This window comes from Schistocerca gregaria, unplaced genomic scaffold, assembly GCF_023897955.1.
Source record: "Schistocerca gregaria isolate iqSchGreg1 unplaced genomic scaffold, iqSchGreg1.2 ptg000560l, whole genome shotgun sequence".
Classification (NCBI taxonomy): domain Eukaryota; kingdom Metazoa; phylum Arthropoda; class Insecta; order Orthoptera; family Acrididae; genus Schistocerca; species Schistocerca gregaria.
Window position 1 is genome coordinate 169,398 of NW_026061953.1, and position 24,534 is coordinate 193,931.

At 47.5% G+C, this 24,534-nt stretch overlaps 6 protein-coding genes and 1 non-coding gene across 8 annotated transcripts in view; 4 read left to right on the forward strand and 3 right to left on the reverse strand.

The window, feature by feature from the left end:
- LOC126314437 (DNA ligase 1-like) overlaps positions 1-1,437 on the forward strand; it is a 36,554-nt gene extending 35,117 nt beyond the window's left edge. Inside the window, exon 3 of one of the 2 annotated variants that reach the window (XR_007555849.1) lies at positions 1,032-1,437. The gene's annotated coding sequence lies outside the window, so the exon portion shown is untranslated. The remainder of the gene's footprint in view (positions 1-1,031) is intronic. The other variant, XR_007555848.1, reaches the window with a different exon arrangement.
- A 141-nt stretch (positions 1,438-1,578) lies between these two features.
- LOC126314414 (WD repeat and HMG-box DNA-binding protein 1-like) lies at positions 1,579-4,778 on the reverse strand. The gene is made up of 3 exons (XM_049992387.1): positions 4,744-4,778; positions 4,459-4,674; positions 1,579-4,372 (listed from the first exon to the last, which is right to left on the reverse strand). The coding sequence occupies exons 2-3, from the start codon at positions 4,653-4,655 to the stop codon at positions 1,825-1,827; spliced, it is 2,745 nt and encodes a 914-aa protein (XP_049848344.1). The 5' UTR covers positions 4,656-4,674; positions 4,744-4,778; the 3' UTR covers positions 1,579-1,824.
- Positions 4,779-6,286: 1,508 nt separating this feature from the next.
- Positions 6,287-10,625, forward strand: LOC126314411 (uncharacterized). Its single transcript, XM_049992382.1, has 2 exons — positions 6,287-6,351; positions 6,836-10,625. Exons 1-2 carry the CDS (start codon positions 6,295-6,297, stop codon positions 10,493-10,495), a joined length of 3,717 nt encoding a protein of 1,238 aa, XP_049848339.1. The 5' UTR covers positions 6,287-6,294; the 3' UTR covers positions 10,496-10,625.
- Positions 10,626-11,025: 400 nt separating this feature from the next.
- Positions 11,026-12,644, forward strand: LOC126314419 (uncharacterized). Its single transcript, XM_049992391.1, has 4 exons — positions 11,026-11,161; positions 11,262-11,432; positions 11,600-11,870; positions 12,069-12,644. Exons 1-4 carry the CDS (start codon positions 11,051-11,053, stop codon positions 12,398-12,400), a joined length of 885 nt encoding a protein of 294 aa, XP_049848348.1. The 5' UTR covers positions 11,026-11,050; the 3' UTR covers positions 12,401-12,644.
- Positions 12,638-21,864, reverse strand: LOC126314418 (DNA repair protein RAD50-like). Its single transcript, XM_049992390.1, has 6 exons — positions 20,332-21,864; positions 16,369-20,265; positions 15,346-16,304; positions 15,112-15,265; positions 14,368-15,007; positions 12,638-14,258 (listed from the first exon to the last, which is right to left on the reverse strand). The coding sequence occupies exons 1-3, from the start codon at positions 20,512-20,514 to the stop codon at positions 15,639-15,641; spliced, it is 4,746 nt and encodes a 1,581-aa protein (XP_049848347.1). The 5' UTR covers positions 20,515-21,864; the 3' UTR covers positions 12,638-14,258; positions 14,368-15,007; positions 15,112-15,265; positions 15,346-15,638.
- On the forward strand, positions 21,858-24,088 carry LOC126314407 (uncharacterized). Its single transcript, XM_049992380.1, has 6 exons — positions 21,858-22,360; positions 22,429-22,799; positions 22,947-23,062; positions 23,136-23,430; positions 23,514-23,602; positions 23,694-24,088. Exons 1-6 carry the CDS (start codon positions 22,193-22,195, stop codon positions 24,086-24,088), a joined length of 1,434 nt encoding a protein of 477 aa, XP_049848337.1. The 5' UTR covers positions 21,858-22,192.
- Positions 24,037-24,110, reverse strand: Trnav-aac (transfer RNA valine (anticodon AAC)). The gene has a single exon. It is a non-coding gene; the product is annotated as a tRNA-Val (tRNA).
- Between the last annotated feature and the right edge of the window lie 424 nt (positions 24,111-24,534).

The window sequence follows — 24,534 nt, forward strand, 5'->3', positions numbered from 1 at the left end:
TCGCGCCTCTCCGTTGACAACGCATCCTCCTCGCTCAGAGGCACCATCGCCGTGTCCCACGTCGACGAGAAGCCCCTCGCGCTCCAACCCTCGCGCCCCACCACCACACACGGCCTCAACGCGTAAAACAAATACGCTCGACCCAAGCTCAGAAAAAACGCGCCGCCCTGCTGGTGGCGACACCTCGGAGGCCTGCCAACGCGAACCTCTGCGTGCTGGCCCAACACCAACGTTCGGCGACGGCCCGCGTCCGAAATTGAACCCAACTCTACAAACACCGCATAGGACCCACTCGCGCACGCCGTCGACTCCTCCAGCGAGTTCTCCTTCAAACACACCAACGGACTAACCGCTCGCACGCGCGCTACAACGCACTGCACACACTTGCCGCGCGGCAAAACTGCAACCCACAACCTGTCAAAACTGCTCGAAGAAAACCCACAAAACCCGTCTCTACTAACCAAAGAATCGTCCTTGTCGCCCACGCCAGCGCCCGCGCGAACGGGGCCGCGACCCTCTATTCCACCACCACCCCCTGTGTCACAATCTACATTATTATTATCACTATCACGGGCATCCAACTCCTCCTTCCGACCCTCCGCGCCGCTCTCTCTCGCCTCTCCTTCTCCTAAGCGCCCACCCCGAACCGACGCAGCCGGCTCTCGGTCCAACTCCTCGTCGACTCCGAGCGAAAACTCAACCGTCTCGAGAACCCGCGCGGCGGAACCAGGCGAACGGCGGTGCTGCAAACCGTGGCCGAAACTCCAGAAACTCAGCAGGACGTAGCGGCGGACCTCCAGGTAACCGCAGGACGCCGACCTGACGAACGGCACGTGATCGTGCGGCGAAGAAGTCACGAAGGACCACTGCAGGAGAAGAAGCCACTCGCCTACATAAGACGGATTGGACGAGGCCAAAACACACGGAAAAGTACAGAAGGCGTCCTGCACGGCCAAGTAGGAGCGAAACTGCTCGAACTGGTAGTGCGAAAGGTCCTGCGGACAATAGGAGTGCGTGAGCTGCACAACCAGGTACACGCGATCTAAAAACACAAGAAAAAAAAAAAAAAAGTAAGAATAAAAGACACAACAAAAGCGCAGCTTTTGTAAAATGCCTCTGACGCGCCACATTCAAACGATCACCAGAACCCTCCCCCCCCTCCGAACCTCCCCCTTGCCGCCCGCTCGACGCCCCTTCGGACGAACCGATCGGTCGAGACCAACGGCGGCCGTCTTGACACGCTTCTCTTAACTGCAGCCATCGGCGCGGCATGTCCAATTCTCGCCGATAGTTTGTTATCGACGTCTTCAAAAGCAGGCCCAACGCGCGCCTGCATATCGCCAACAGTCTATCAAAAGTGTCAGCAGGTGCTGAACACGCAAAGGTCGACTGAACCGACGAATAATGACTCGCCAATACGTAGCGTGCCAATTCCTGCACTCCCGCCCTCTCTCCCTCTTCCAGCGGGCGCGCCACGAGCTTTTCGGCGTGCCTCAGCACTTGCTCCAGGTACAGATTCAACTCATGTTGCAATAACATTCAATAACGGTCAAAAAGAAACTGATGCTGTTCTTTTTTTTTTTTTATCGAAATTCTTTTCCAAGGCCACTTTCTCTCTTCTGCATAATTTTTTTTTTCCCCCCCCCCCCTCCTCCGAACTGAGGGGGCACCTCCAACTGCGCAACGACCGCCCAACCTGCCTTCTTCTCGCGGCCGGCTCTCTCGACGAGAAAGGGGGCCGCGAAGATTCGCCGGTAGAAATTCGGGAGGAGAAACGAACGCGTCGCTCTTCTTTTTCTCTCTTTCTTTTTTTTTTTTTTTCGCTCAATTCGCAACGCCCCCGGCAGTGGGCCTCGCGCCCGCCCCGCCGCGCCTTTTCTTGTCGCCGCGAATGCTTCGCAGCGTGCCGAACAGGTCCCCGTGCGCGGCATTCGGTGAGGCGGAGTGAATGAACTCCGAAGAGAGGGGATTGCGACTGAAACGACATGGAGAAGAGGCGTCCTGGAGTTTGGGCGCCTTTTTCGTAGACGTGTACGCGTCGCAAACCGCATCGGCTTCATTCTCTGGCTTGCACGTCGAGTCCACGGAGGGCGACGACGCGAAAAAGGAGTCGGGCGCCTTTCTTTTGGAGGCAGTAGAAGAAGCAGATAATGTCGCGCCGTCTCCGGCAAGAACCGGACTTCCTGTGACTGGCGAGGGCGTTTGACCTTCTACGCCGCCTTCCTTTGCGTGGCGCTGGTCGCCTTGCCGTCCTTGCTCTGATTCGTCTTGCGCGGCATCCTTTTTAGAAACGGCCGGGCACAACTGACCGCGCACGCTTTCGTTTTCGCATTCTTTGCTCGCCTCGCTGTCGCCCGGCTCTTGAAGAAGTTCCTGGCGTACCCTGTCTGCCAACGCGTCCTGTCGAGTCAGCTGGGCTATTTGCGCGGCCAGGCCAATTGACTTTCTGAGCACCAATCGGCGTGCGACCGCGAGAGCGCGCTCCGTCTTGTCTTCCTGGCAGGACACCTTGAACAGGCGAAGCAGCTGTTGGTCCACGCTGGCCTGGGCACGGAGGAGGTCCGGATTCGGCTGAGAGAGAGAAGGACTCGAGCCGTCCGAACTCGGTCCTGCTCCTCGAAACGCCTCGTATTTTTTGTAGCTCAAATATTCGTCCGTCAACATCGCGCTCTGCTCCAGCTGAGCCACTTCTTCGCCGACCGCGCCATCGCCGGTCGGCTCGGCGAGAAGCAACGGCACACAGAGCTCGATCGTGTGAGGAATGGGCCTGGGCGCGACCCTCGGGCTCTGCCGCGATCTCTCAAACAAGAGACAGCGAAGCTTGTTTTGGTCCAGAGAAATGGGCCAGACCGCGCTCTTCTGGATATCCAGTTTGTCCGGACTCAAAATCGGAGTCCAGAGCGGACACCAGCAAAAAGAATTCCAAGAAAGAGTCGCGAGCTGACGCGCGGCGTGGCGCCTCTCGTCGACAGGACGGGGGCCGGTCAGCGCGTGCAGGTACCCGCCGGCGTCGTAGACCAAGCACTGTCCCGCGCTGCTAAACCCAAGCCACTGAAGGCGCGAACGCGCGGTCGTGAACGGCAAGGGAACGGGAGGAGTCAGCAGTTGTCTGGACTGCATGTCCGCGAGCCAAACGGCGAGCGACGGATCTCCCGCCGCATCTTGAGCGCGGGACCAGAGCGGCAAACAGCACGGGAGGACGGCGGCGAGGAAGGACCCGTGAGCCGCGAGGCACAGGGCGCGACGAGGCAAGGAAAAAACGTGCGTCTGGAAACCGCCCGGAGAAAACAATCGCAACATACCCAAACTGGTTGACGCAGCATAGAAAGAGGGCGAACAGGCAACGCAGTCGACCGTCTCCGGATCCGGAAAGCGAAAGGTCCAATTCGACGAATTTTGCGAATGCGCTTGGAACCCATGGTAAAGGAGCACTGTGGGAGCAGCGTCCGTCCCGCGAGAATCCGGACTAAACCCGGACTCGTGCGAAACGGCGGGACGTCGAAACTTGGACTCCTGACGCGCGTCGGCGCTCAAGTCGGCGCCATCGTCGAACGGAAACCCCGCCATCAGCACTCCGTCAGCACAGAGAGAGGCGCAGATAATTTTGAGCGGCTTCGACAAGGTACGGGTGCAAGAGCGTCTCGTCGCGGAGTGGTCCGAAGTGAGCATGTCAATTTGCAGAAGAGACGAGCGAGTGGCAGGGTCGTAGAGGCAAACGACGGAGCCGGCCTCCGTCCAGCAGAGGTACCGTCGCGAGTGGTCAAGAGGGGACGAATTCATGAGGAGAGGTCGGAAAGAATCGCCCGACGGGGCGAGCGGAGGCGACGTGACATCTTCGTTTTGTGAAGGGGGAAAAGCGGTACAAGAATCAGGCGACAAACAACCCTGAGCCGAATAATCAGGTAGAGAATCGGTGAGCGCGCGCTTGACAGCAGGCAAATCCTCTTTTTCCCGATCGTCGAGGTCGAACTCGCCTTCGAGCTCATTGACTGGCAGAAGCGCCGTCCGATCGGCTTTTTCGACCGACGGGGCGTACTTGAAAATGGCATAATGTCCATTCTCGCTGGCAGCGTAAATTTTGCCGTCAACGTGCGACCAGTGAACGCACGTGACGAGAACGTCAGATGCCACGCGGTGCTTGACATCGTGGGGCGGGTGAGCGCTCCAAATAACGAGGGACTTGTCGACGTGGCTGGCGCAGATGTAGCCCCCGCAGGGCGAATAATCGAGACAAAGGGACTCCTGATTGAGAGCAGAGAGCTTTGCGGAGATCTGCCAGGTGTCCCCGTCAACGAGGAGCAGACCAGTCAGCGTCGGTACAGCAAATTGCTTGCCGTCGGGGCTCCAAGAGAAACGCGAGAACCGGTTGTTCCTGAATGCAGGACGGCGCCTCAAGAGGTAAGCAAGGAATTGGCAAAGTTTGCGGCGGCAACGAACGACATGAAAAATGCGGCGTACTCTGGGGCAGCGAAGGGGATGACAGGCAGAGAGGCGAGCTTTTTGACCGCTGACTGTCTAAATTCCCAGACGTGAACGAATCCATCCGCTCCTGCAGAGACGAGGCAACTCTTCTGGGGAGAAAACGCCAGGGATTTGACCGGTCCATTGTGAACTTTGAATTCGACTGCCTGGGTGAGGTCGGCCAAATTGACCATTTTGACTAGTCCACTGGCGCTGTTTTGTGCGATAGAGCGATGAGTGACTGCCACCGAAGGGAGGGAAAGGAAGGAGGCGAGCACGTACGATCCGCAAGCTAACCAGCTTTGACAAGGAGACAAACCGATAGAGTAGACGGCGCAGTCGAGTCGAGTAATAAGTTTAGAATTGTAGCAAGTGGGCAATTGCCACATCTTGACGGTTCTGTCCGAAGAGCAAGTGAACAAATGCTCGCCCTTTTACGCGTACATAGCTCAGTTATTTGAGGCTAGAAGGAAGGAAAAAGGCGTGCGTGTAAAGCGAAAGCGTGTTCGTAATATAGATTATGTATGTGGAAGTACGTTTTTCGATATCGAAAGATCAAAGATGCCCTCTTCGTGGGAATCGACTTCCCGCTGATAAGTAACGTCTTGAGCATCTAGAATTTTGAAGCTCGGATTCTCACTCGAACAAATGTAGAGGTGCCTAGTGAGATCACGCGCGCGAACGATGGTTCCGATCGCAGAGAGAGATTCGTCCATTTCATGAAATATGTGTGAGCATTTATTAGAGACCATGTGGGGACGGGGCCCATGCGCGCGTACTGAGCATTTGGATGGAAGGCAAGGCTGGTGAACCCAGGGAGCAGCGAAAAGTGCCAAGTGAGAGAATCTGAGGCCATCTGAGAGACGTATCGAGAGTCCGTTTCGCTCGTTGGTAAAAACAGAGTCTAAAAACAACGAGAAAGAAAAGAGATTGACTCGACTAGAGAGATATAGGTCAAAGGTATGACCAAGAGAGATAGCGTTATCGCTCCGATCCCCTCGAAAAACCGGATTGCCAGGTTTGAGAGCTTGAGTTCGATATCAATTTTTTTTCGAAAAAAACGTTTTTTAACGATTAGAATGGTATGTATTTTGAAACTCATTTCCGCTGGCACTCGATTTTTACAGTCTTTGTGTGGTGAGTATGAAGGGCTTTTTTTCGAAGGCGAGCCCCATCTCCATCTCTTCGGGCGAAATTGCTTGCTGTACTACCGCGTAGAGTGGAGATGGTTCTGGCGATCGGGCGTCGGTTCTAGCCCCGGCGAGTATAGGGGTGCGCTGGTGGGCGAACAACCCCGCTGGGCAGAATTCGGGTGATACTTTTCGCCAAAGCCGAATGGAGCTACATGAAAAAATGTATTTTGGATTGCTTGGCGTTGAAGAACGAGCGAAGGGTATTAAAAGAGGAGGACGGGGACAAACGTTCGGCACGGGACCAATCCGAAGCAGGCTAAGAGAGGACTCGGAGATTAGGCAGGCGGCTGAAGAAGGGTGGAACAGTACGAGGCTTATAAGGCCGGTCTTTTAGTCTAAATTTTCACGCGTTGCACACGAACTATGGGCACACTGAAACATAGATTGGAAAATACGCCAGCACGTGGTGATTCAATGGTACGAGAATCACACAGGAAACCTTGGCATGGTCTAGTAAAAAAATATTTTTTAGCACCAAACTTGTTTAGAGATTTTTTTTTTGTCGATAGTTGCTACAATCTTCCACGGCTTCCAGTGAGATATGTCTAATTCTTTTAATCGGGAGCCCGTGCAAGATGTGCGTTTACAGAATCGTGCGAAGCTTTTGCTGAGTTGCCTAGATGCCCAGAACACCAAAAAAATGGCGAAGCTTTGCCAAGAGCTCGCTGAGTCTTATCCTGATAACCACTTTGCAAAGGTATGGGAGAGCTGAACATAGGAGACACCGAGCCGGTTTTAAAGTTCGCTTGATGTGACCAAAAATTTTAAGACAAAAAGGAGATTGCGTGTGTAAAGGAAGAGGGTTGGCTAGCTAGTGATCGCGAGAGTTGGTTTTCGACTGACCCGTCTCGCCAGGGAGCGGGGAAGGGTAGTGGTTTTTTCCCTGCGATGTGAAAATTTAAGAGCAGGGAAGGGGGCAGGTATCAGAGAAGTTCAATGGATGGCAAAGAGGACACTCGCGGTGACAGGGCGAAAAGAGAAAAGTTATCTTCGCCACCAAAAAGATGTGTGCATTTCGGCTGACGAATTTTTCTGACGATTGAGGGGATTCAGTTCTGTGTGACCTCCATTTTTTGAATGGAATGGAGACGTGTGTGTTGTGTGTGGGCGGGATGCGATGAGCGGGAATTTTGTATATAGAGGTCAACTAGGAGCTGACGTCAAATGTTTGTGCGAAAAAGGCCGTTTTGAGCTTGACCTACAGTTCTCTGGGCGAAGAGTCGAGGGCAATCGAGTTGATAGAGTCACTCTTGAAGGATACAATGCAGTGGATAGGCGATTCAAACGCGTTGAATTATTGCACGCAGAGCATCAAGAATTTAGATCGAGGGGATTTGTTGGAGTCTATATGGGCGACGGCAGCAGAGAAGCTACCGGCGACGGAACGAGAGGCGAAAGTGCACGCGTTGCGCCAGCTGTTCTTCTCGGCGATTCAGTCTGGGAGTTACGCCAGACAGATGTCGGCGGCACTTGATCTGTGCAGGCTGACAAAGAAGGAGAAATACGTAATGTGGAGCATCGTGTCTCGGGTGCAGCAAGCGTTGATGCCAGACCGAAGTGGCTATACGTCTGTGGCTACGACGTGGGGCGTCGAAGGAAAGAAGTCCGAGGACGGGGATCAAAACCAGGCCGAAGAACGCAAGGAAAGAGCCGTTATCCTACATTTGGCACAAAAAATGTTCGAATCTAAATTCTTGAACAGCGAATCGGCGACCATATCTTCAAGCGAGGCGAGCTTTTACTTGAGGCTATTGGTACAACAAGAGCAATATCAAGAAGCCTTGAACTTCTTGCGTACTGAGACAGGTAAGAAGGCCTATGCGTTGGAACATCAACGACTCAATGAAGAAGCAGCACTCTTAAGCGCCTCTGGACAGCACTCGTCCTCTAAGCAACTATACTCAAGACTGTTGACAGAACATAGTTCGGACGAATGGACCTATGCCATCGGATACCTGAAATCTGCCTCGGAGATCAAAATGAACCAAATACCGAACGAAGTTCAAGCAATCGAAAAATGGGGCTGGACCAGACCAACCACAACTTGTTGGAATCAGACCATCAACGCCGACGAAAACATCGATACCTGTCCTACCACGGAAATCCCAGCAAATGAAGACCTGTCCAATGCAGCTCTGTCTATCTCAGCCAAATCGAATCAAACAGACCTGCTCAAGTACCTCTCTCCCCTTCACCTAAGTCTAATAGACGCTGTGCGATTTATTGTCTCTTTGCAAAAAAAGACTGCTGAACTCCCAAACAAGCCTCGCGGACCTTTCCTCATGCATCTAGAATGGGAAAAAGAATGTCTTCCTCTTATCTATCAAACTAAAAAGGACTGCATGAACCATCTCATAGACCTCATACACGACATGCCAGAAATCAAATCATCCACACTTTCAATTTTTGAAAATACCGATATGAAATCTAGCTCATCTATTCCCCATGACCCTTCAAGCTTCTTCAATACGTTTCCCTTTCTATCACCCTCATCCCCACATCCCCATCACCCTATTCATTTGTTCTCAAAGCATTTCGACCCCCGTTTCCCTATTCATCCACTCACTCTTCTAACCTACTTCGTCAACTTCTCTCGTAAGCCTACCTGCTACCGAGACCTCCTCCCTTACTTACCTCTCCTCCATCCCGGCTTCCACCTAGCCTTCCTACTACTCCTGGCGCAATCCACCTTCCCAGTCATCCAAAATTCAAAACCCACGTGGCAACTCGTCCATTTCGAAGCCATCACCCGACTTCTCAGTTCCCACTTCTCCACTGACCTCCAACTATGCCTCAATCGCTCCATATCGCTCCAACTCGGGCTAAACTGCCCCTCAGATCCAAAATCCACCCAAGACTCCGCCCTCCCTTCGCTCCTATCCCTTCGCATCTCCCGCCTCTCTCACCTCTATTCTGTCTCTCAACCCCTTCATTCTATCTCCCTCAGGTCATCCGAGCACTTTTTCGGAGACCACCTCCTTATTCTCGCTGTTCACCACTACCTCCAACTGTTTCTCCTCACCTCTCGTACCGAGTACCTCGTCCTATCCATTTTGTCCCTAGATCACGGACTCTCCATCAGCCGCAACAACTTCGAACTCCGCATCCTTCTTGGCCAACTCTATCAACGCCTCGGCTGTGTCCCATCCTCTTTTGAGCACTTCTCCCGCCTAAGCTTTAAAAACTCCCAGCTCGAATCTCTCGCACATCTCTTCCTCGATTCCCTTGCTCGTTTCGCCCACCCGAAACCCTTCAAACATACCGAAAAATCCCTTCAGCTCTTCTACAAAGAAAACAAAGACAGCCTCAGCTACTGGGTCCTCGAAGCCTACAAACGCAAAAGCTACCATAAAGTCAAAGAACTCGAACAGTTCGGATTCCGCATCGCTCTCAGCAAACAACGTCTATTTCTCTCACTAGAAAACATCATACTCCAACTCGCCCTGGAAGCCCATTCCATTCAAGACATTAAAAACTTAGTCAAAACTTACCAAAAGCAAAAAAAAAGCATTCATCGCGACATCAAAAAACATCTGGCTCATCACAACCCCTCTCAAAAAACAACCATCCTATCATCTCTGTCAGACAACTATGATCTCAATATCGGAGACCCGTACCCTGTCGTGCGCCAATGGATAGCCTCCACCCTCCTTCCCTGCCGCCATTGGCTCACCTCCCTATGGCCCACTCAACCCTCTCACATCCTCAAATACCAACTGTCCCACTCCGTCTTGAAGTTCCTCTACCACGTTCTCACCAAACTCGTCGATACCGATTCTATTCTTCAACCAACCTCCGCCAGCCACGCCAACACTCCAAGAGGGAAAAAACCTCACCCACACCCCAACAAGCCACCCAGCGAGCTCAATTCTGACTCAGGTGCACAGCCCCCAAAAACCACGCAGACTCAGCCAAAACTGCCGAAAACTGTCAAACAAACCAATGTTGTACCAGATATCGCTCAACTCAACTTGACGCCTCCCTCCTCTCCAGACCTAGAATCGTCTATACTCTCATTCAAAGACGTCTCGACAGACTGCCTGCATGAAAATCGCCTTTCTCCGCTCGCTTTCTGCTTGAAATTCACTTCCCTAACTCAGCTCATCGCCTCGCTTCCTTCTTCATCCCATTTTCATTACTTCTGCCGCTTGACCGACCAAATATCGTACCTCCTGACCTCAAACGCCACCTCGCTCACTTCATTCGAGCGCCTTCTCTTCCAACTTGCCCACTCCATCACCAACCTCACCCTCATATTCTGTTTATTCTCGCACTTATTTCAACGTCCGGACCTCGATTCGCCAACCGAAGAGCTACTTCTCAGCTCCCTGAAAGACGAATCCGCATTCATTCTAAGCGCTCTCCAACAATACGACAACTTGATAGAACGGTCCAAGCCCATCCTGTTCAACGTAAACGTTCCGCTCGTCACAGCATTTTTGTACGTACCTCTCGTCCTCTGGCAAGGGACTCTTCCATTTCTCTGGAAGACAGTCGATCGCACCCCAGGACCAGACGGATCAAAGCCAGGCTCGACTGGTGGCCAAAGTCCTCTGAACCTCTGCTTGACTTCAGCTAGAGCCGAACTATCCCAGGTCAATTCTGCTGTCATCAACACTCTCAAACATATTCAGACTTCGCTCGCCAGTGAAGCCAAATGCATGACTCACCTGGACACCAATACCATCCTCAGCATGTCCACTGAACACATACGCCTTAACAAAGAAGCCGTCCATACCGTTCTAAACCAAATAACCAAAGAGAGACAAGATAACGCATATTTTATCTGTTCGGTCATCAAGTCGAAAATCGCTTATTTGAACTCTTTTTACCTGTCTTAAGTCCTGCAGAACAAGCCCCTTTTTCAAGCAAAGTCCTGCCTTTGATAGCACGCAATTCATCGAGTCTACACAGAACTGCTCCCCTCATCCCTCGCATTTGTGTATCGTCAAAATATAAATGTCACATTTTCTATATTCGCCCAACGCTATTTTGTTCTCGCCACCCCCTTTGTGTGCACTGGCTCTTGGTTTGCTTTTTCTTTTCCCTTTGACACACTGCAACAAAAGCAGGCGTCTCAGCGGAGCTCACTGACTGCTACGTTTTGTCGTCTTCTCATTCAACGCAGTTGCAGTTCAGCTTTCTTTCGTTCGCTGCGCAAAATGTGGCGCATGCTTTGCTTCGAATCTCCTGCGAGAAATTCACTTACCCGTATACCACTACTACGGTCACGCGCACGTAGTTTGCTTATGGGCCTTTCATTTCACGCGCCTGGGTAGATGGACACGTCCCAGCTGCTCGCAACAGAAAGTGTATGCAGGTATTGCCAACTCACAAAAAAAAAATATAATTTTTTGTCTGTTTCACACAGTCTTAATAGAGCCTCGAATTCAATCATGTTACTCAGGCCCATTGGACGAGCGATTCTCTGGCCGCGTGCAGTCATTAAAAATGCAGACAAATCACTGAAACGCCATTCCTATAGGCGATATTGCGCGACGAAGGGTGTATGTCGTCGCGTCCGAGAAGTGCAACGTACTTTTTTTTTCTCCAGCTTTGACCAGTTTCTGACTTCGAATGGGTGACGGGTGACTACTGATTGTCTAGATTTTTGATCACTTAAAGCTCAGCGAGGAAGAAGAAAAAAGACTGCATAATTTAGTCGCAATCATCAACAACGATGAAAAAAAAAAGTTTTATACCAGATTTGTCTTGAAACTCTACGAGCAGAGATGCGCTGCAGAGCTGCTGACAGAATGCCTCCTGAATCCCTTGAAAGTACGCGTCCACGAAAAAGGATATATACTGGTGTAATGTGATTTTCGTCCGTAAAGGCTGATTTTCAGCGCACAAATGCCGCAATACTACTTGAGGCGATTTGAATAAGAGAGACAATGCGACTGACAGGATTTGTCTTGCGTGGCGAACGATTGCGCTCGTCTTAGGGTATAGAGATCCCGCCCGAAAACACACTGGATCGAAATGTTTTTATTGCATTTACTTGGGGGGTGGTGATGCAGCAAGTAGATGAAGTGCGAACCGCCATCATCTTTTACCAGCATGCGCTTCAGACCGATGAAAAGCTGGTTGAGGCGTATAAGGTGCTAAAGAATGGTAGGAATGACGAGAACAGGTCGGAGTTCGACCAAGCTGCTAAAGTGGTGAAAGACTCTATTCAAAACATTCAGACGTTGCCAATTGGCAAGTCTATGATCAGTACGTGTGATGTTCGTGGAAGGTAAGAGGGCTGCCGCAACGAGACATCGTATTTATAATGTGTCTGTGATATTGTGTGTGTACCTTACAAAAAGAGTGTACGAAATGCATGTGCATCGATTTTTTGTCTGTGAGATGCGTTGAGAGTGACACATATGCTGTGTGAAACGTATATATTCTCACCTCTTTGATGTACAGTGCTTTTAATTTCTGAGAACTGCTTGAACGACATTAAGAGCGGCCGAGTACTGGGTATATACAAGTCGTTCGAGAAGATACAGCAGAATATAGTTGAGGCCGAGATAACTACTCCATATGAACTCAATGAGCACGAGAAAAAAATGTACAAGAATATTATCGCCAACATGTTTAAGGATGACGTAAATCTAAAAATCTCGACCCGAATCGACCCTCTCTTGGAGGGTGGATACGTCTTGAACGTCGGCGGCAAAGTCATCGACAACAGTTGGAAGCGGCAGCGAGAGAAGTACTTCGAACAACTCGAAGCTATGGTGCCTTTCGCTAGATGATGAGAATAGGGGCACGCCCGAAAATCTATCACGTTGGAACGTGGCAGGTAGAGAGAGATTGCGATTCGAGAAAAATTGAGGAAAAAGGGTCACAGAAGAAAAGGTTCTGTGTGGAAACATCAGTTCACCTCGGCCAAGAAGTTGTAGCCCCTTATTCAGGGTTAGACCCTGCAACGTTTATGCGTATATAGAATAAACCAATTTGAGAAAAATTATGGTATAAAAATCAACCTCGTCTACCTTACACCTCTTGGGTTCAGGCTGCTTGCTTTGAGCTTTACCCCTTTGTTTATCAAAAAAGTTTGTTTTTTCACTTTGACAACTTCCATCAAACCACAGCCGGCACAGCCCCCATCGTAGGTTTTCCACTCATCTTCTTATTCGGTCCCTCTCTCCAACAATGGAGGCACGAGTTTCTGGAGCCCTCTCCCTATACTTAGAATTTCTCGATTCCGCTTTTTTCCCAAACGTATCAGTACATTTTTTTTCCTCTTTGTCGGAGTTGTTCACTCTACCCGCGCGTCAGCCACCTATCTTCTATGGACATTCGTTCAGACCTGTCAATCCCTTCTTCCACCCCCCCGTGTTACAATGCTCAAAGTCCCTGAGATCAAGAATAGAAAAACCTTGTCTAATGCCCTCCCTCTCTTGACATAGAGAGCGATATGGTAAGTTGGCGGCCCTTGTCTCCCGTTGAATTGGAAATTGGCCCCCTCTGCCCTCCCCGGCTTCGCAACCTGCCCCGCGCGCATTTCACAAAACCAGCCCGGCGCGGCCTGCTCCTGGCTGAAGGCAGATGGGAATGTATTTTACTTCAGCAGAACATATAACCGTTTTACGGAAATGTGTATAGTACAGGAGAAAAAAAAAAAGAGAGAGAGAGAGAGGGAGAGAGAGAGAGAGTCACAAGAGGCTTTTCAAGCTTTAGAGCTGACCCGCTTCATTCTGGCAATTTCTGCCTCTTTGGCTAGGACAGAGTTACGACAGGCGATGTGGATAGATTGTACCCACTTCTGAGCTGTGTCTTCATCATGAGAATAGAAGTGGGTCTCTTGATTGTTGGTGCTGATGGAGAATTCGTAAATAGAAGACGCTTTGGAAGGCGCCAAAAGCTGAACATCAAGAATTTGGTGGACGGAGTATCGCCCAAGTTCGACCAAGTAGTCATGTTTGGTTTTTGAGGCCCACAAAAATAAATCATTGAAGAGAAAACATTCAACTTCCAGAGCATTTTCTTCTCCATGTGAAGAACCTGATGAAGAGTCTAGGAGCGCCGCCACGCTGTTGGAAGGATGCTTATCTTTTTTTAGCTTTTTCTTTCCTGTCAAAGGAGGTGTTAAGGCGGTGACGGCGGCAGAAGGAAGCTGATATTCGGAATGAGTCTCTGAATTGGACTCAGCGCTGTTTCGGTTATTGGCACTTGAAGATGACGCATCGCTCGAGGGATAAATAGTCGACTTCAGGAAGAGTTTGCCTTCTTGGATGAACGTACGTCGATCCTTCAGAAGTTTTTGTTTAGCTTTCGGATCGAATCTTTCCTGAATGAGAGACACTTTAGTCAGATTGTCGAAATCTTTTTTCTTCGAGTTGATATATTCTGCCATTTCCTTGAACATTTTCAGTGCACTCTCAAGATTTTTATAGTCGCAATGGCTTGCCGGCGTATCCCGTAGCAACTGACTTAACAGGAGACAATACCTGGGGATGCGCTGAACAGGCATAATCCAGAAATCCCACAGGCTTCGACGGCTAGAAACCGGGTCCTCTACGCACAATCGCAAATACGTCTTGAAGGTTGAGTTAGTTTGTTCATACTCTCTAAAAATGCGAATCGCATTATTGTAGTTGTTCACATAGTCTGGCAACAAAAAAAACTTCAATTAGTGTCTCATGCAACCGAAACTGTCAAATTTCGACACAAAATATTCACGAACCCCCCTAGCTAAAACAACCTCCCCTTTCCGTACCGATGTACAACTTCATGCTATAAGCAAATAAACACATTATTTTTCCAACGTGGAGGTATAACAAGCCATCTGCTCGGACATGCTCCAGCTCTTTAAGAAGCTCAGTATTCAACTTGTAAATCTGTTCGAATCCGTACGTCACAGACTCGAACTCTCCCGGCTTTAATATGTTCACTCCAAACCTCGGCGCATATTTCAAAGGAATAATATACATTTCTCTCATCAAATTCAACGCCATCACATAATCGGCTTCTGTCTTCAATAACTCGTCAATAACATTTTTTCTCTTCGTCTTCACACCGGGTGTGTCCCCCTGCACCTCACTCGAAGACACATAAACGCCATCTTTCGCCTCGTTCAACAACTCCTCCGCGTTCTTGTCTACATTTGTAGGATACGGCAGAGAACCTAAAAAAGACATCCAATACCACTTCTCCCTTCCAGCATCCCCCGTCTTTCTTTCTTCCTGGTCCTCCTCTCCTCGAAGATACTTGCTCGTCTGGTAATAAAATAACCTTCCCACCGTCTTATCCAAAAACATCAACCCCAACCACCGTTTGTCCTCAGCCAACCACAAATAATAGTTCTCACTATCATTCGCCTTCACATAATTCCCCACTGTCGCTCTCTCCAGCACCTCCTGTATCGCACGCATTTTCAACCGCTCAGCCCGCTCTACTTTTGTACGCGCACGCACTTTCATTCGTCGTACACAGCTACACACCGCCTTTCTTAAATACGTACTTTCTCGTTTTTTCTTCTCAGCTCGATCCATGTCTCTTTGCTTCGCGATACACCTACTCTACACACCTCACTCCCACTCTTCCTCCAAGGAATCCACGCCTTTTCCTCCTCGTCACACTCAAATACCAAAACGTCTCCTTCTCCCCCTACTCCTCTTGATAAGCACCTGTTAGCCCCTCCTTCCTCCTTCCAATCCCCCTTCACCACCAACCCAATGCAAAAAAAAATACACACCTGCCATCCGTGCTCTTGTCTGTCATACCAGTAGGTACCCCGAGAGCCCTCTTTGTACACTTTGTGAGAAAAATTAAACTTCTGAAATTTTTATGTGGTACATCCTGCCTTTCTTACCCCCTTTCCTTTTCGCCACGGCAATTTCTTCTTTCTCCCCGGTTACTTGCTTTTCGCGCTGCTCGCTCACCCCGAACCCCGCATTCATACACACTCTACGCCACATCCCGTGTGCATACTGGGCGCTAGACGCAGCACACAACCTCTTTGAAAGCAAGATAATATCTCATATCCGCTCAGAGCTCGTCGATCGGCTTCTTAGTCACCGTTGAATATTGGCCTTTGTTCTTATGAACTTCCCAATAATAATCGGAAATGTGCTCTCTAGACAGCTGGCTAAAGAAGACCGGATCGTGTGTAATCACTATCAACTGAAAGTTTCCTACTTTGCTACGCTCTCTTGCTAATCTGGCTAACGTCTCTGCCAAAGATTGTCTATTCTTTTCATCTAAGTTTGTTGTAGGTTCGTCTAGTACAAAAAATTGACATCTAGTGTGAAAACAATCTGCCAACGATAATCGAAATACTAAACTCGCCAGCATTTTCTGACCTGCGCTGCATCTTCCCTTCATCGGCACTTCTACTCCCTGACAGTGCATTACTAACTTGTACTCGTATTCCGGCCTCATGGAAAACTTTTCTGACTCCTGATTCCTTTTCAACTCCTCTGCCTTCAACTGTACAAAGTCAATGTCTGCTTCCTGATATGTCGCCCTCCACAGCTCTTTCACCCTCCTGTTGATTTCCGCTATCTTCATCGAATGAAACTTAGCCAACGCCTTGTCCAAAATTCTCGCATACTCTTCTAAGTCTTGAATCAAACACGTAATCAGCAATAAACGCGACTTGGACTTTTTGTGTTCTCTGAAAATGTCAAACGGCTTCAATTCGTTTGAAGGCAACTAAAACAACCTTGTCAGATACGTGTGTGTATAAGTCTTTATAGAAACATCCTTTCTGACGTACGCCTTCTCCAGAAGCAGCGAGCTTTTGGCTGACCTCGTCCATAATGGCCTGAGAGCACTTTTTTTGCTCCCCGAGCACTTTTTTCTCGCCCTCGTTGGCAGAAAGCCGTTTCTGGCATTCTGACACATGGCAAGAACAGGTGGAGATTTGCGATTTAAGGGAGCAAATTTTGTCCACGATGCATTTCTCAATGTCGAGCACGTCAGAATCGGCGCTTGCACCAAGAAGGCTCCGAGCTGCGTCTATCATCGAACTGATTTTCTTTTCAAGAGACAAGATAGCGCAGACGTTGTCGTATAGACGACTGGCAGATTCCAGCTCAGAGCCGAGGCGATTGAGAGAATTATCTTGTTGCGTGCGTTCAGAAAGTCGAGCATCGATTTCGGCTTTGATGCGCGTACAAGAAGACCTTATTTCAGGAAGGTCCATAGCTTCCTGTTGAATTTTGGAGGCGGTGGAAGAAAGCTTGTCTTCGGCTTCTTCAACTAGCAACAGGCACTCTGATAATTGCCAAAGCTCTTTTTTCAAACGCGAGATGCTCTCAACACGTTGGCTTAGAGCCTGCTGGCGACGTGCGCGAATTTCTTCGAGCTTGAGCGAGAGATCGCAATAGATTTGTTGACACTGAGCGGCAACCGCTTGTGCTTTGCCGAGCTCTTCTCGCAGCTGAAGCAAGGTATCATGGCTCTTTCGAAAAGCTTCTATCTTGGTTCTGATCTTTTCTAAGGGGCATAGCGAATTTTCTAATTCCTGGCGACGAGATAGATGCTGATAGGACATAGCGCGAAGGCGCTCGATCCGAGAATTACAAGAAGACAGACAGCGCTCGGAAAAGGAATGAAGCGTTTCGAATCGCTCACGGAAACAATTGACAAATAAATTGGACCAATATAGACTGCTGGTGGATAACAGAATAGGCGGTAGTTGGGAATCCAGTTTTTTTTTTTTGAAACAAAATTCATAGTCGTCATCAGGATTGATGTCATCACCATATTGTAACTTCACTTTGAATTCACGGTCGTTAGAAACGACTTTGGAATCTGGTCTCGCTAGATTGTCGTCTAAATCGCCCATTTCACTTATGGCCGTGTTCAGATTATGCGTTATTTGTTTGACTCCTTCGGGATCCAATCTGCGGTCATCAGGACCGAGATTCCACTCCTTCTTCCATTCCTGCTCTTCTCTGCATACAACCGACCATAAATTCGAATACCTGAGCTCCCATGAAGTCAGTCCGTCGAAGCTTTTTTTCAGCTCATCCTCTTTTTCGTTGATTCTCTGGGCCAGTTCGTGACCACGCCTAAGTCGATCAAGGAGGTCTTGCAGACAATCCTTTCTTTGTTTCAACAACTCGTTCGCGCAGTTGATTGAGGCTATTTCTTGTTGTCGACGCCAAATCACCACCCTCAACGCCGACTCCGCCGCTTCGGTCGATTTTATCTTCTCCAACAGATCCATTCGCTCGTTGCATAAGACAAGCTGCACACGCAGCTCCGAAAGGTCAGAGTGCACACGCTCCAGCTTCTCTCGAGTCAGTGCCAGCTCTTCCGGTGCCTGATCGACCAGTTCCGACACGCTCTTCTCTAAAGCCTGTCTCGATTCCTCAGAAGACAAACTAGTCGAACATAAAGGACAAGAGGTGTTCTGATGCGCACGAGACCTCAGCATGCCATACAGGCCAATCGAATGCTCTAAAACAAGTACAGATTGTTCGTATTCCTTCTCCAAGGCGTTCAACCTTTCCAGCTTCTCGTTCAGCTCCGTTTCGTCTGCGCCTTGCATAGAGGCCCCGAGCTCCTCAACGCGCTTTCTGTAGCACTCGAGCGCACCTCTCTCAGATTCCAGGCGACACTCACAATCGCTCAACTCTTTTTTCAGTGCTCTCAGATTCGTCGACTGAGACTCGGCCGACGTGCGCAGCTCGCTCAAGCTATCCGATAGAAACCTGCGTAAGCAATCGTAGCCAGACGACGAAAAAAACCTAGCACAAGAAAATGGAAGACCCCCATTTCCAGATAGACCTTCTGCATCATAAATTCCCACTACGTCATAGAAGGATGTGTATCCGGGCCATTTCTGGATATTGAGGATACCAAACACGCGCTTCAGCACCTCAAAATGCGCCTCGAACGTCTGCGAAGAAGCCAATGAGCCGAATAAGCACTCCAACTCAAGACATCGATCTGCGAGAAGAGGTGCAGATTCTGCCTTAAACCAGATCGAAGAGCAAATCGCCGCCATCAAAAGCTGTTTCCTTGACCAGTTCGACAAAATGGATGTGTCGTCCTGCAGAAATGTCGAAAAATGCTCATCTATATCCAACTTACCTCTTAAATATTCGTGCAATGTTTGCCATATCCAATTTTTAGTCCAATCAAAATTTGACCAATAAAGATGAAAATTCTTTTCAATCCCCCATAAATCCTTCATTTGACCATAGACACGATCCAGCTGCGCTTTCCAATCGTCCAAATGGCGCAGGCGAGTACTCAAGCAGCTTCTTTGAAGCGACCATGAAGATGTTTGAAGCGTGCATAACTCAATATCGGTCTTCCAATCTTTCTTTTCAATTTGTGCATTCAACTCGTCCAATTCGGACTTCAAGCTCGACCATTTCGGCTCGATGTCAAAATTCCAATGTATGTTCACGGCCTCCATCCACGAACCTATCTTGCACTCATTGATAGCGAGCGAGGATAACATGCATCTCAACTGACGCTCCAAGTCAGAAATATGCTCAGATAATCTCGAAACCTCGGAATTCCGCAGACGCTGTTCCACATCCGCCTCATGGCATTCTTTCTCCTTCTCCATAAGTTCTGAATCCAATTTAACCACTTCCGATTTATGGCACTCCTCTTCCTCGAGAATGGCCCCCTCGTACCCAGACTTCACTGATCTGGCAGCAGACAATATCTTGCATGTATCCTCTTCTCTGTCTGCCAGCGATAATTGGCACTTCGATGCCATCTCAAGCACCAAACTATCTCGCCTCTTCCTTTCTGCCAAAATCTGATTCTCGAAACATTCGCGCCTCGCCAAACGATCTTGAAACTTTTCTAGTTCATTACGCAACGATTCTATCTTCGATTCGCCTTCCCTCGTCGCTTGTTTCCCTTTCTCCACTTCCTCCTTTAAATGACTCATCAAGTGCTTCAAACGACATTCTTCTTCGTCCAGGCGGTCTCCCATCACATTCGCATCCGCTCTGCGCTGCCTCAGCTCCCCCTCCTTCTCCTTCATCTGCGCCTGTAGCGCGTTCAACGTATCTCTGTCCCTGTTTGCCTTGCACAGTTCTGCATCCAATGCTGCGATCTCTATTTGATGCCTTTCTATCTCTTCCTCTGCTTCCTTGTCGTCCTTCTCTAACTCAGCCACCCTCTTCTCAGCTAGCTCTACGTGCCGCATCGCGTCTTCATATCTCCCTAAACCCTTGTCAATCTCCGCAAAACTCTCCTTTTCATCCATCAGTTCTCTCTTATAATCCTTCCTTAACTCTTTCAACTGCCTTAATACATATGTGTATGCCGTCGTCTCAAACACCTTGTCTAGATGAGACTTCAACGTAGATGGATCATCCAACGGCCATGTAGATTGACTCTGATGACAAAAAAAAACCTCTTCCAGTATCATTTGATTGACCCCCAATCTGGACTCTATCAACGCATTTACTCGATCTGATTCTGTACATGACACCTTCTCCTCTCCACCTTTCTCCCTCCACTCTGTCAAGCTTGCCGACAACCTGCTGAACCTATATTTCCCATCTTTCCCATATTGCAACTTCGCCTTTCTCGCCACCCTCAACACATCACCACCACCTCGAAAATCTAGAACCACCTCCGCCACCACTTCCCCGCCACCCAACATCTTTAAGTCATGCACAAAATACTGACCCTACAACCAAATACCAAACATTTTGTCAGGAATTTTTGTTTTCCCCATTGCCCTTCTCTTCTGTACCTTCCCCGACCCGGGCGGTACTGAGTCAGTACAAGCCCATTTCATGCATTCTATCAATGTCGTCTTTCCAGCGCCATTTGGACCCTTTATTAACGTCAAGGGCTTGCAGAACTCTATTTGCTCTACAGAACTAGGGTCATATGCCCGAATGCCCCTGACCATCATCCTCTCTAACGCTGCCATCCCGTCAAATAATTCTGCCTCTCAAAAAAATTTTTTTCCTTTTTTTATCAACTTATGACAGGCGCGGATAAGATTGCATGGCAGCATTATTTCTAATCACTTTGTTCAGGTGTTCTTTGTTTCTCCTCGCCTTCTTCCTTCCAGCCCGCCATTTCCTTAATCTTTTCCTTCGCTCTTTCTGCCTTCTCTACACCAATCACACCATACGACCACACTGCTCTCGCAAATAGAACAACTTTCACCATCAACCACCCGTGCTCTGGAATGCTGCTTGGGTTCTCACTATATCCGTCCAAAAGCTTGACCGTCCTTGCCCTCAGATGATCCCCATCGTATTGATGTATGGGGTACAACTTGTAGAGTTCAGGCGCGTTCAATCCGAGCTCGATGAACACGAACCAAGAAGTAAGCCTCAGAGACATCAAAATCAAGAGGGGCCAGGTGAAATGGCCCATATGAAATAGGATTTCGTAGTTGCGGTAAAAATGAAGAATCAAATAAGATATGTTGACCAGTATCAAAATTTTTCGAGGAACAAGACGTTTGATTGATAACATGTTTAACAAAAGACAACCAATTGGTAATGCAACCCAAACACGACTCATCTGAGCCAAGTCAAACAAAGGAATGCTTCTCATAAATTCCGTCCCATATGCCAGAAATCCAGTCAGTCTATCTTCTGGAAAAACCTGCGAGTATAAATAGTAAATAGCTGTAGCATTGGCTAAATAAGTCATTGTTAAGTATAAAAAACGAAATAACATCCATCCTCGATTCAATTTCTTTACTTGTTTAGGTGGTAACGCAACCAGTGCTCGCTCTTGTTGACCAGAAGGACTGTCATCTCCAACTGAACGGCTATCTGAGTTTTCTTTTTCTCGATCAACTTCTATCTCAGCGTTTTCTCTAGTTTTCGAATTGTTATTTTGAACGCTACAAAATAATTTCAGCTCAACGGTATTGTTTCTTGTATCAAAAATCCTTTCCATCTTTTTCCATTCTATCTTGCTTGCGTCTCTGGCTTTTTCTAAAAACAGGTCAAATCCTCTGTTCTCCCAAAATGCTTTTCGGGTCACACATCGGTCAAATCTACCTTTCTCCCAGTATTTCCATACCGATGCCGCGCTCTCCCATCTATGACTCATTGAATGCAACTTCTTGAATGCAGACGATTCGGTAAAGCCATTTGATCTCGCTAATCGGAATACCCCTGGCGGACACATAACAGAACCACCTACGAGGAAAAGCCCTGCATAATTCACGCACTCTCGATTTCTAAATCTCGATCGAATGAACAACCGATCAACTCCTCCTCTCCACGACATCAACAGTTATCCACACACTTCTAAATGAAAAAAAATCATTAAACTAAAATTTATAATCATCAAAAGCAAGCGCCCTGGTTTAAATATCTTCTCTCAGATCCATACCCAATTTAACATCAACGATAGCATGCAATCCCCTTCACCAACACCACGAGTCACGCTAAGTTAATCCATTTTTAAAATTATTGTCATATAGTTGCATTGTAAACAAAAAAAATTTGTACCCTTTTTAAATTAAATGCTTCAACCAGACAACACTTACTATCAATCTACTCTATCTTGATTGTATCTTCGGAACCCTTACAAAACCACCGCATCCAACCAATTTACACATTTCTACCCAGTCAAAATCAATGGCCAATGCATCTCAACATCATAGTGGCTATTCGAAGCATTGCGGCCCTCCTTCGTCCAGACCAAAAAGAATTGCCATGGTCTGCGATTTTTTCTACCCTAACACAGGAGGCGTAGAAATCCATCTATACCAGCTATCCACGTGTCTAATAAAAAGAGGAAACAAGGTACGACAAAAATTCACAAAAAAGATATTGGTACAACAAAAGACACCACTAATATCGTTCCCATAAAGGTTATTCTGATCACTCATAGCTATGGCAACAGAAAAGGTGTCCGATATTTGACAAGTGGTCTAAAAGTCTACTATCTTGTTTATGGACAAATGTATAATCAAGCAGCTATGCCAACGTTCGGATTCTCGACGTATCTTCCAATTTTTCGAAAAATTCTGATTCGTGAAAGAATAGAGATTGTTCATTCTCATCAAGCCTTCTCTACCATGGCCCTAGAAGCACTGCTATTTGCTCGTACTATGGGATATAAAACTTGCTTTACAGATCATTCTCTGTTCGGATTTGCAGACATCTCCAGCATACATACCAACAAAATTATCAGATTTACTCTGTCAGATGTCGGACATGTAATTTGCGTTTCACATACCAGGTATGCCATACTCCAACGAATCTTTCTCAAAAAATGCTTGATTCAAAACGTTGTAAAAATCTGTTGTTCATGAGCTTCCTTTCTTTGGGGACAAGTGTCCTTTAATGTATGTAGAGAGAACTTTGCTAATCTTTGTGTTTTCAACAGCAAAGAGAATACAGTCATAAGAGCAAACCTGGACCCTTTAGATGTATCCGTGATTCCAAATGCGGTCGACTATATATCCCTGACTCCTGATCCAAGCAAAAGGGACCCTACAAAAAGTTACGATAAATTTTTTTTATTTTGATCAAACTCTCTCTAACTGACGATTTGCCATTCATCGAATATATATAGTCACAGTCATCATTTTGAGTCGATTGGTATACAGAAAGGGCGTTGATTTGATGGTGACAGTTATTCCAGAAATTTGTAGACAATTTCCTCATGTCCAATTTGTGATCGGTGGAACCGGTCCAATGGCCATCAATTTAGAAAGAATGATAGAAAAAAACTGTCTTCAAGAACGCATAACGATGTTGGGAGCAGTGACACATAAAAATTTAAGAGAAGTGCTGATATCTGGGCACATTTTCTTAAATTGCTCTCTAACAGAGGCGTTTTGTATTGCTATCGTTGAAGCAGTGAGCTGGTATGGAGGGTCGGCTTGTATTTTTGATGAAACTGTTGCAATGTCTTTAAAACTAACTTTAGTCGTAAATTTTATATACAAAGTGGCTTGTTATGTGTATCTACAAAGGTTGGCGGCGTAAAAGAGGTACTACCTCCAGAGCTGATCAAACTTGCTGAACCTTGTACAGAAGGTACGCGATGCTCATAAAAACCATAAATCAAACTTGTTTAGCATCCACATATTTCGATGTCATTGGGCTCATGTATTGTTCAATTTTCTAGATATTGTTGCAAAGTTGTCGGAGGCTATTGAGGAAGTGGGTGATTTTGACCCCTGGAAGGCTCACAACTTGGTCAAGGAGATGTATTCATGGATAGATATAGCCAAGCGTACAGAGATTGTATACGACAGATTGATGAATGAAGAGCCATACCCATTAATTGAGCGATTGTGTCGATTTCATAATTGTGGTGAATGGGCCGGTAAGCTATTCGTCGTAGTAGCTGCTACAGTATATATTATGTGTCAAATACTAGAATGGTGGTGTCCAAAAAAAAGTATTGAAGCATGTCCTGATTTTAATTATAGAAAATGGGAACTTCAAAAAAAATTTAAAAAAAATAATGATTCCGGGCGTGATCGAAACGCCGACCTACTGCGTGTTAAGCAGTTGTGATAACCAACTACACCACGGAACCAACGGTTATAAAATAATATTTATTATAAATTTTTATTGAGTTAGTGTTTGTTTGAGATCAAAATTATCTTTTGATCGAAGGCAAATTTTATCAATGTCCATACAACACATTTTTTCACAGAATAGCCCACTCTGTATGTATATGTACTATGCTTGATTGAAATAGCATACTCGTTTTTTAATTTGTCCCCTTAATAGAGGTATTTTAAAACTTTCAGTCGAAAAGGAGTTTCAGATTATAGCTCTGCGGGCTTAAACCTGAGCTAATGCTCACTATTTTTTAGAAACAATACACTACCGAAAAGAGATACATTACTCGAACGAAATTTGCTGTTTTTTGGGAATTGTTTAGAATTGACTTTTTTTTCCAGTTTTCGTTGAGAACTTTTTTATATTCCCAATACTATTTGCGCTTTTTGTTTAGT

Bases quoted from the DNA above. Each gene is read 5' to 3' on its own strand.
- LOC126314414 (XM_049992387.1), bottom strand. From the start codon at position 4,655: ATGGTCAATTTGGCCGACCTCACCCAGGCAGTCGAATTCAAAGTTCAC. The intron at 4,373-4,458 runs GTACGCCGCATT...TCCTGCATTCAG, and splicing joins ATCCCCTTCGCTGCCCCAGA to GAACAACCGGTTCTCGCGTT.
- LOC126314411 (XM_049992382.1), top strand. From the start codon at position 6,295: ATGGCGAAGCTTTGCCAAGAGCTCGCTGAGTCTTATCCTGATAACCAC. The intron at 6,352-6,835 runs GTATGGGAGAGC...TGTGCGAAAAAG, and splicing joins CTGATAACCACTTTGCAAAG to GCCGTTTTGAGCTTGACCTA.
- LOC126314419 (XM_049992391.1), top strand. From the start codon at position 11,051: ATGTTACTCAGGCCCATTGGACGAGCGATTCTCTGGCCGCGTGCAGTC. The intron at 11,162-11,261 runs GTATGTCGTCGC...CTGATTGTCTAG, and splicing joins GATATTGCGCGACGAAGGGT to ATTTTTGATCACTTAAAGCT. The intron at 11,871-12,068 runs GTACGTGTGATG...TTTGATGTACAG, and splicing joins AATTGGCAAGTCTATGATCA to TGCTTTTAATTTCTGAGAAC.
- LOC126314418 (XM_049992390.1), bottom strand. From the start codon at position 20,514: ATGGCAGCGTTAGAGAGGATGATGGTCAGGGGCATTCGGGCATATGAC. The intron at 20,266-20,331 runs GTACAGAAGAGA...ATTTGGTTGTAG, and splicing joins TACCGCCCGGGTCGGGGAAG to GGTCAGTATTTTGTGCATGA. The intron at 16,305-16,368 runs GTACGTCAGAAA...AGGTTGTTTTAG, and splicing joins TCGCTGCTTCTGGAGAAGGC to TTGCCTTCAAACGAATTGAA.
- LOC126314407 (XM_049992380.1), top strand. From the start codon at position 22,193: ATGGCCAATGCATCTCAACATCATAGTGGCTATTCGAAGCATTGCGGC. The intron at 22,361-22,428 runs GTACGACAAAAA...GTTCCCATAAAG, and splicing joins TAATAAAAAGAGGAAACAAG to GTTATTCTGATCACTCATAG. The intron at 23,063-23,135 runs GTTACGATAAAT...GAATATATATAG, and splicing joins CAAAAGGGACCCTACAAAAA to TCACAGTCATCATTTTGAGT.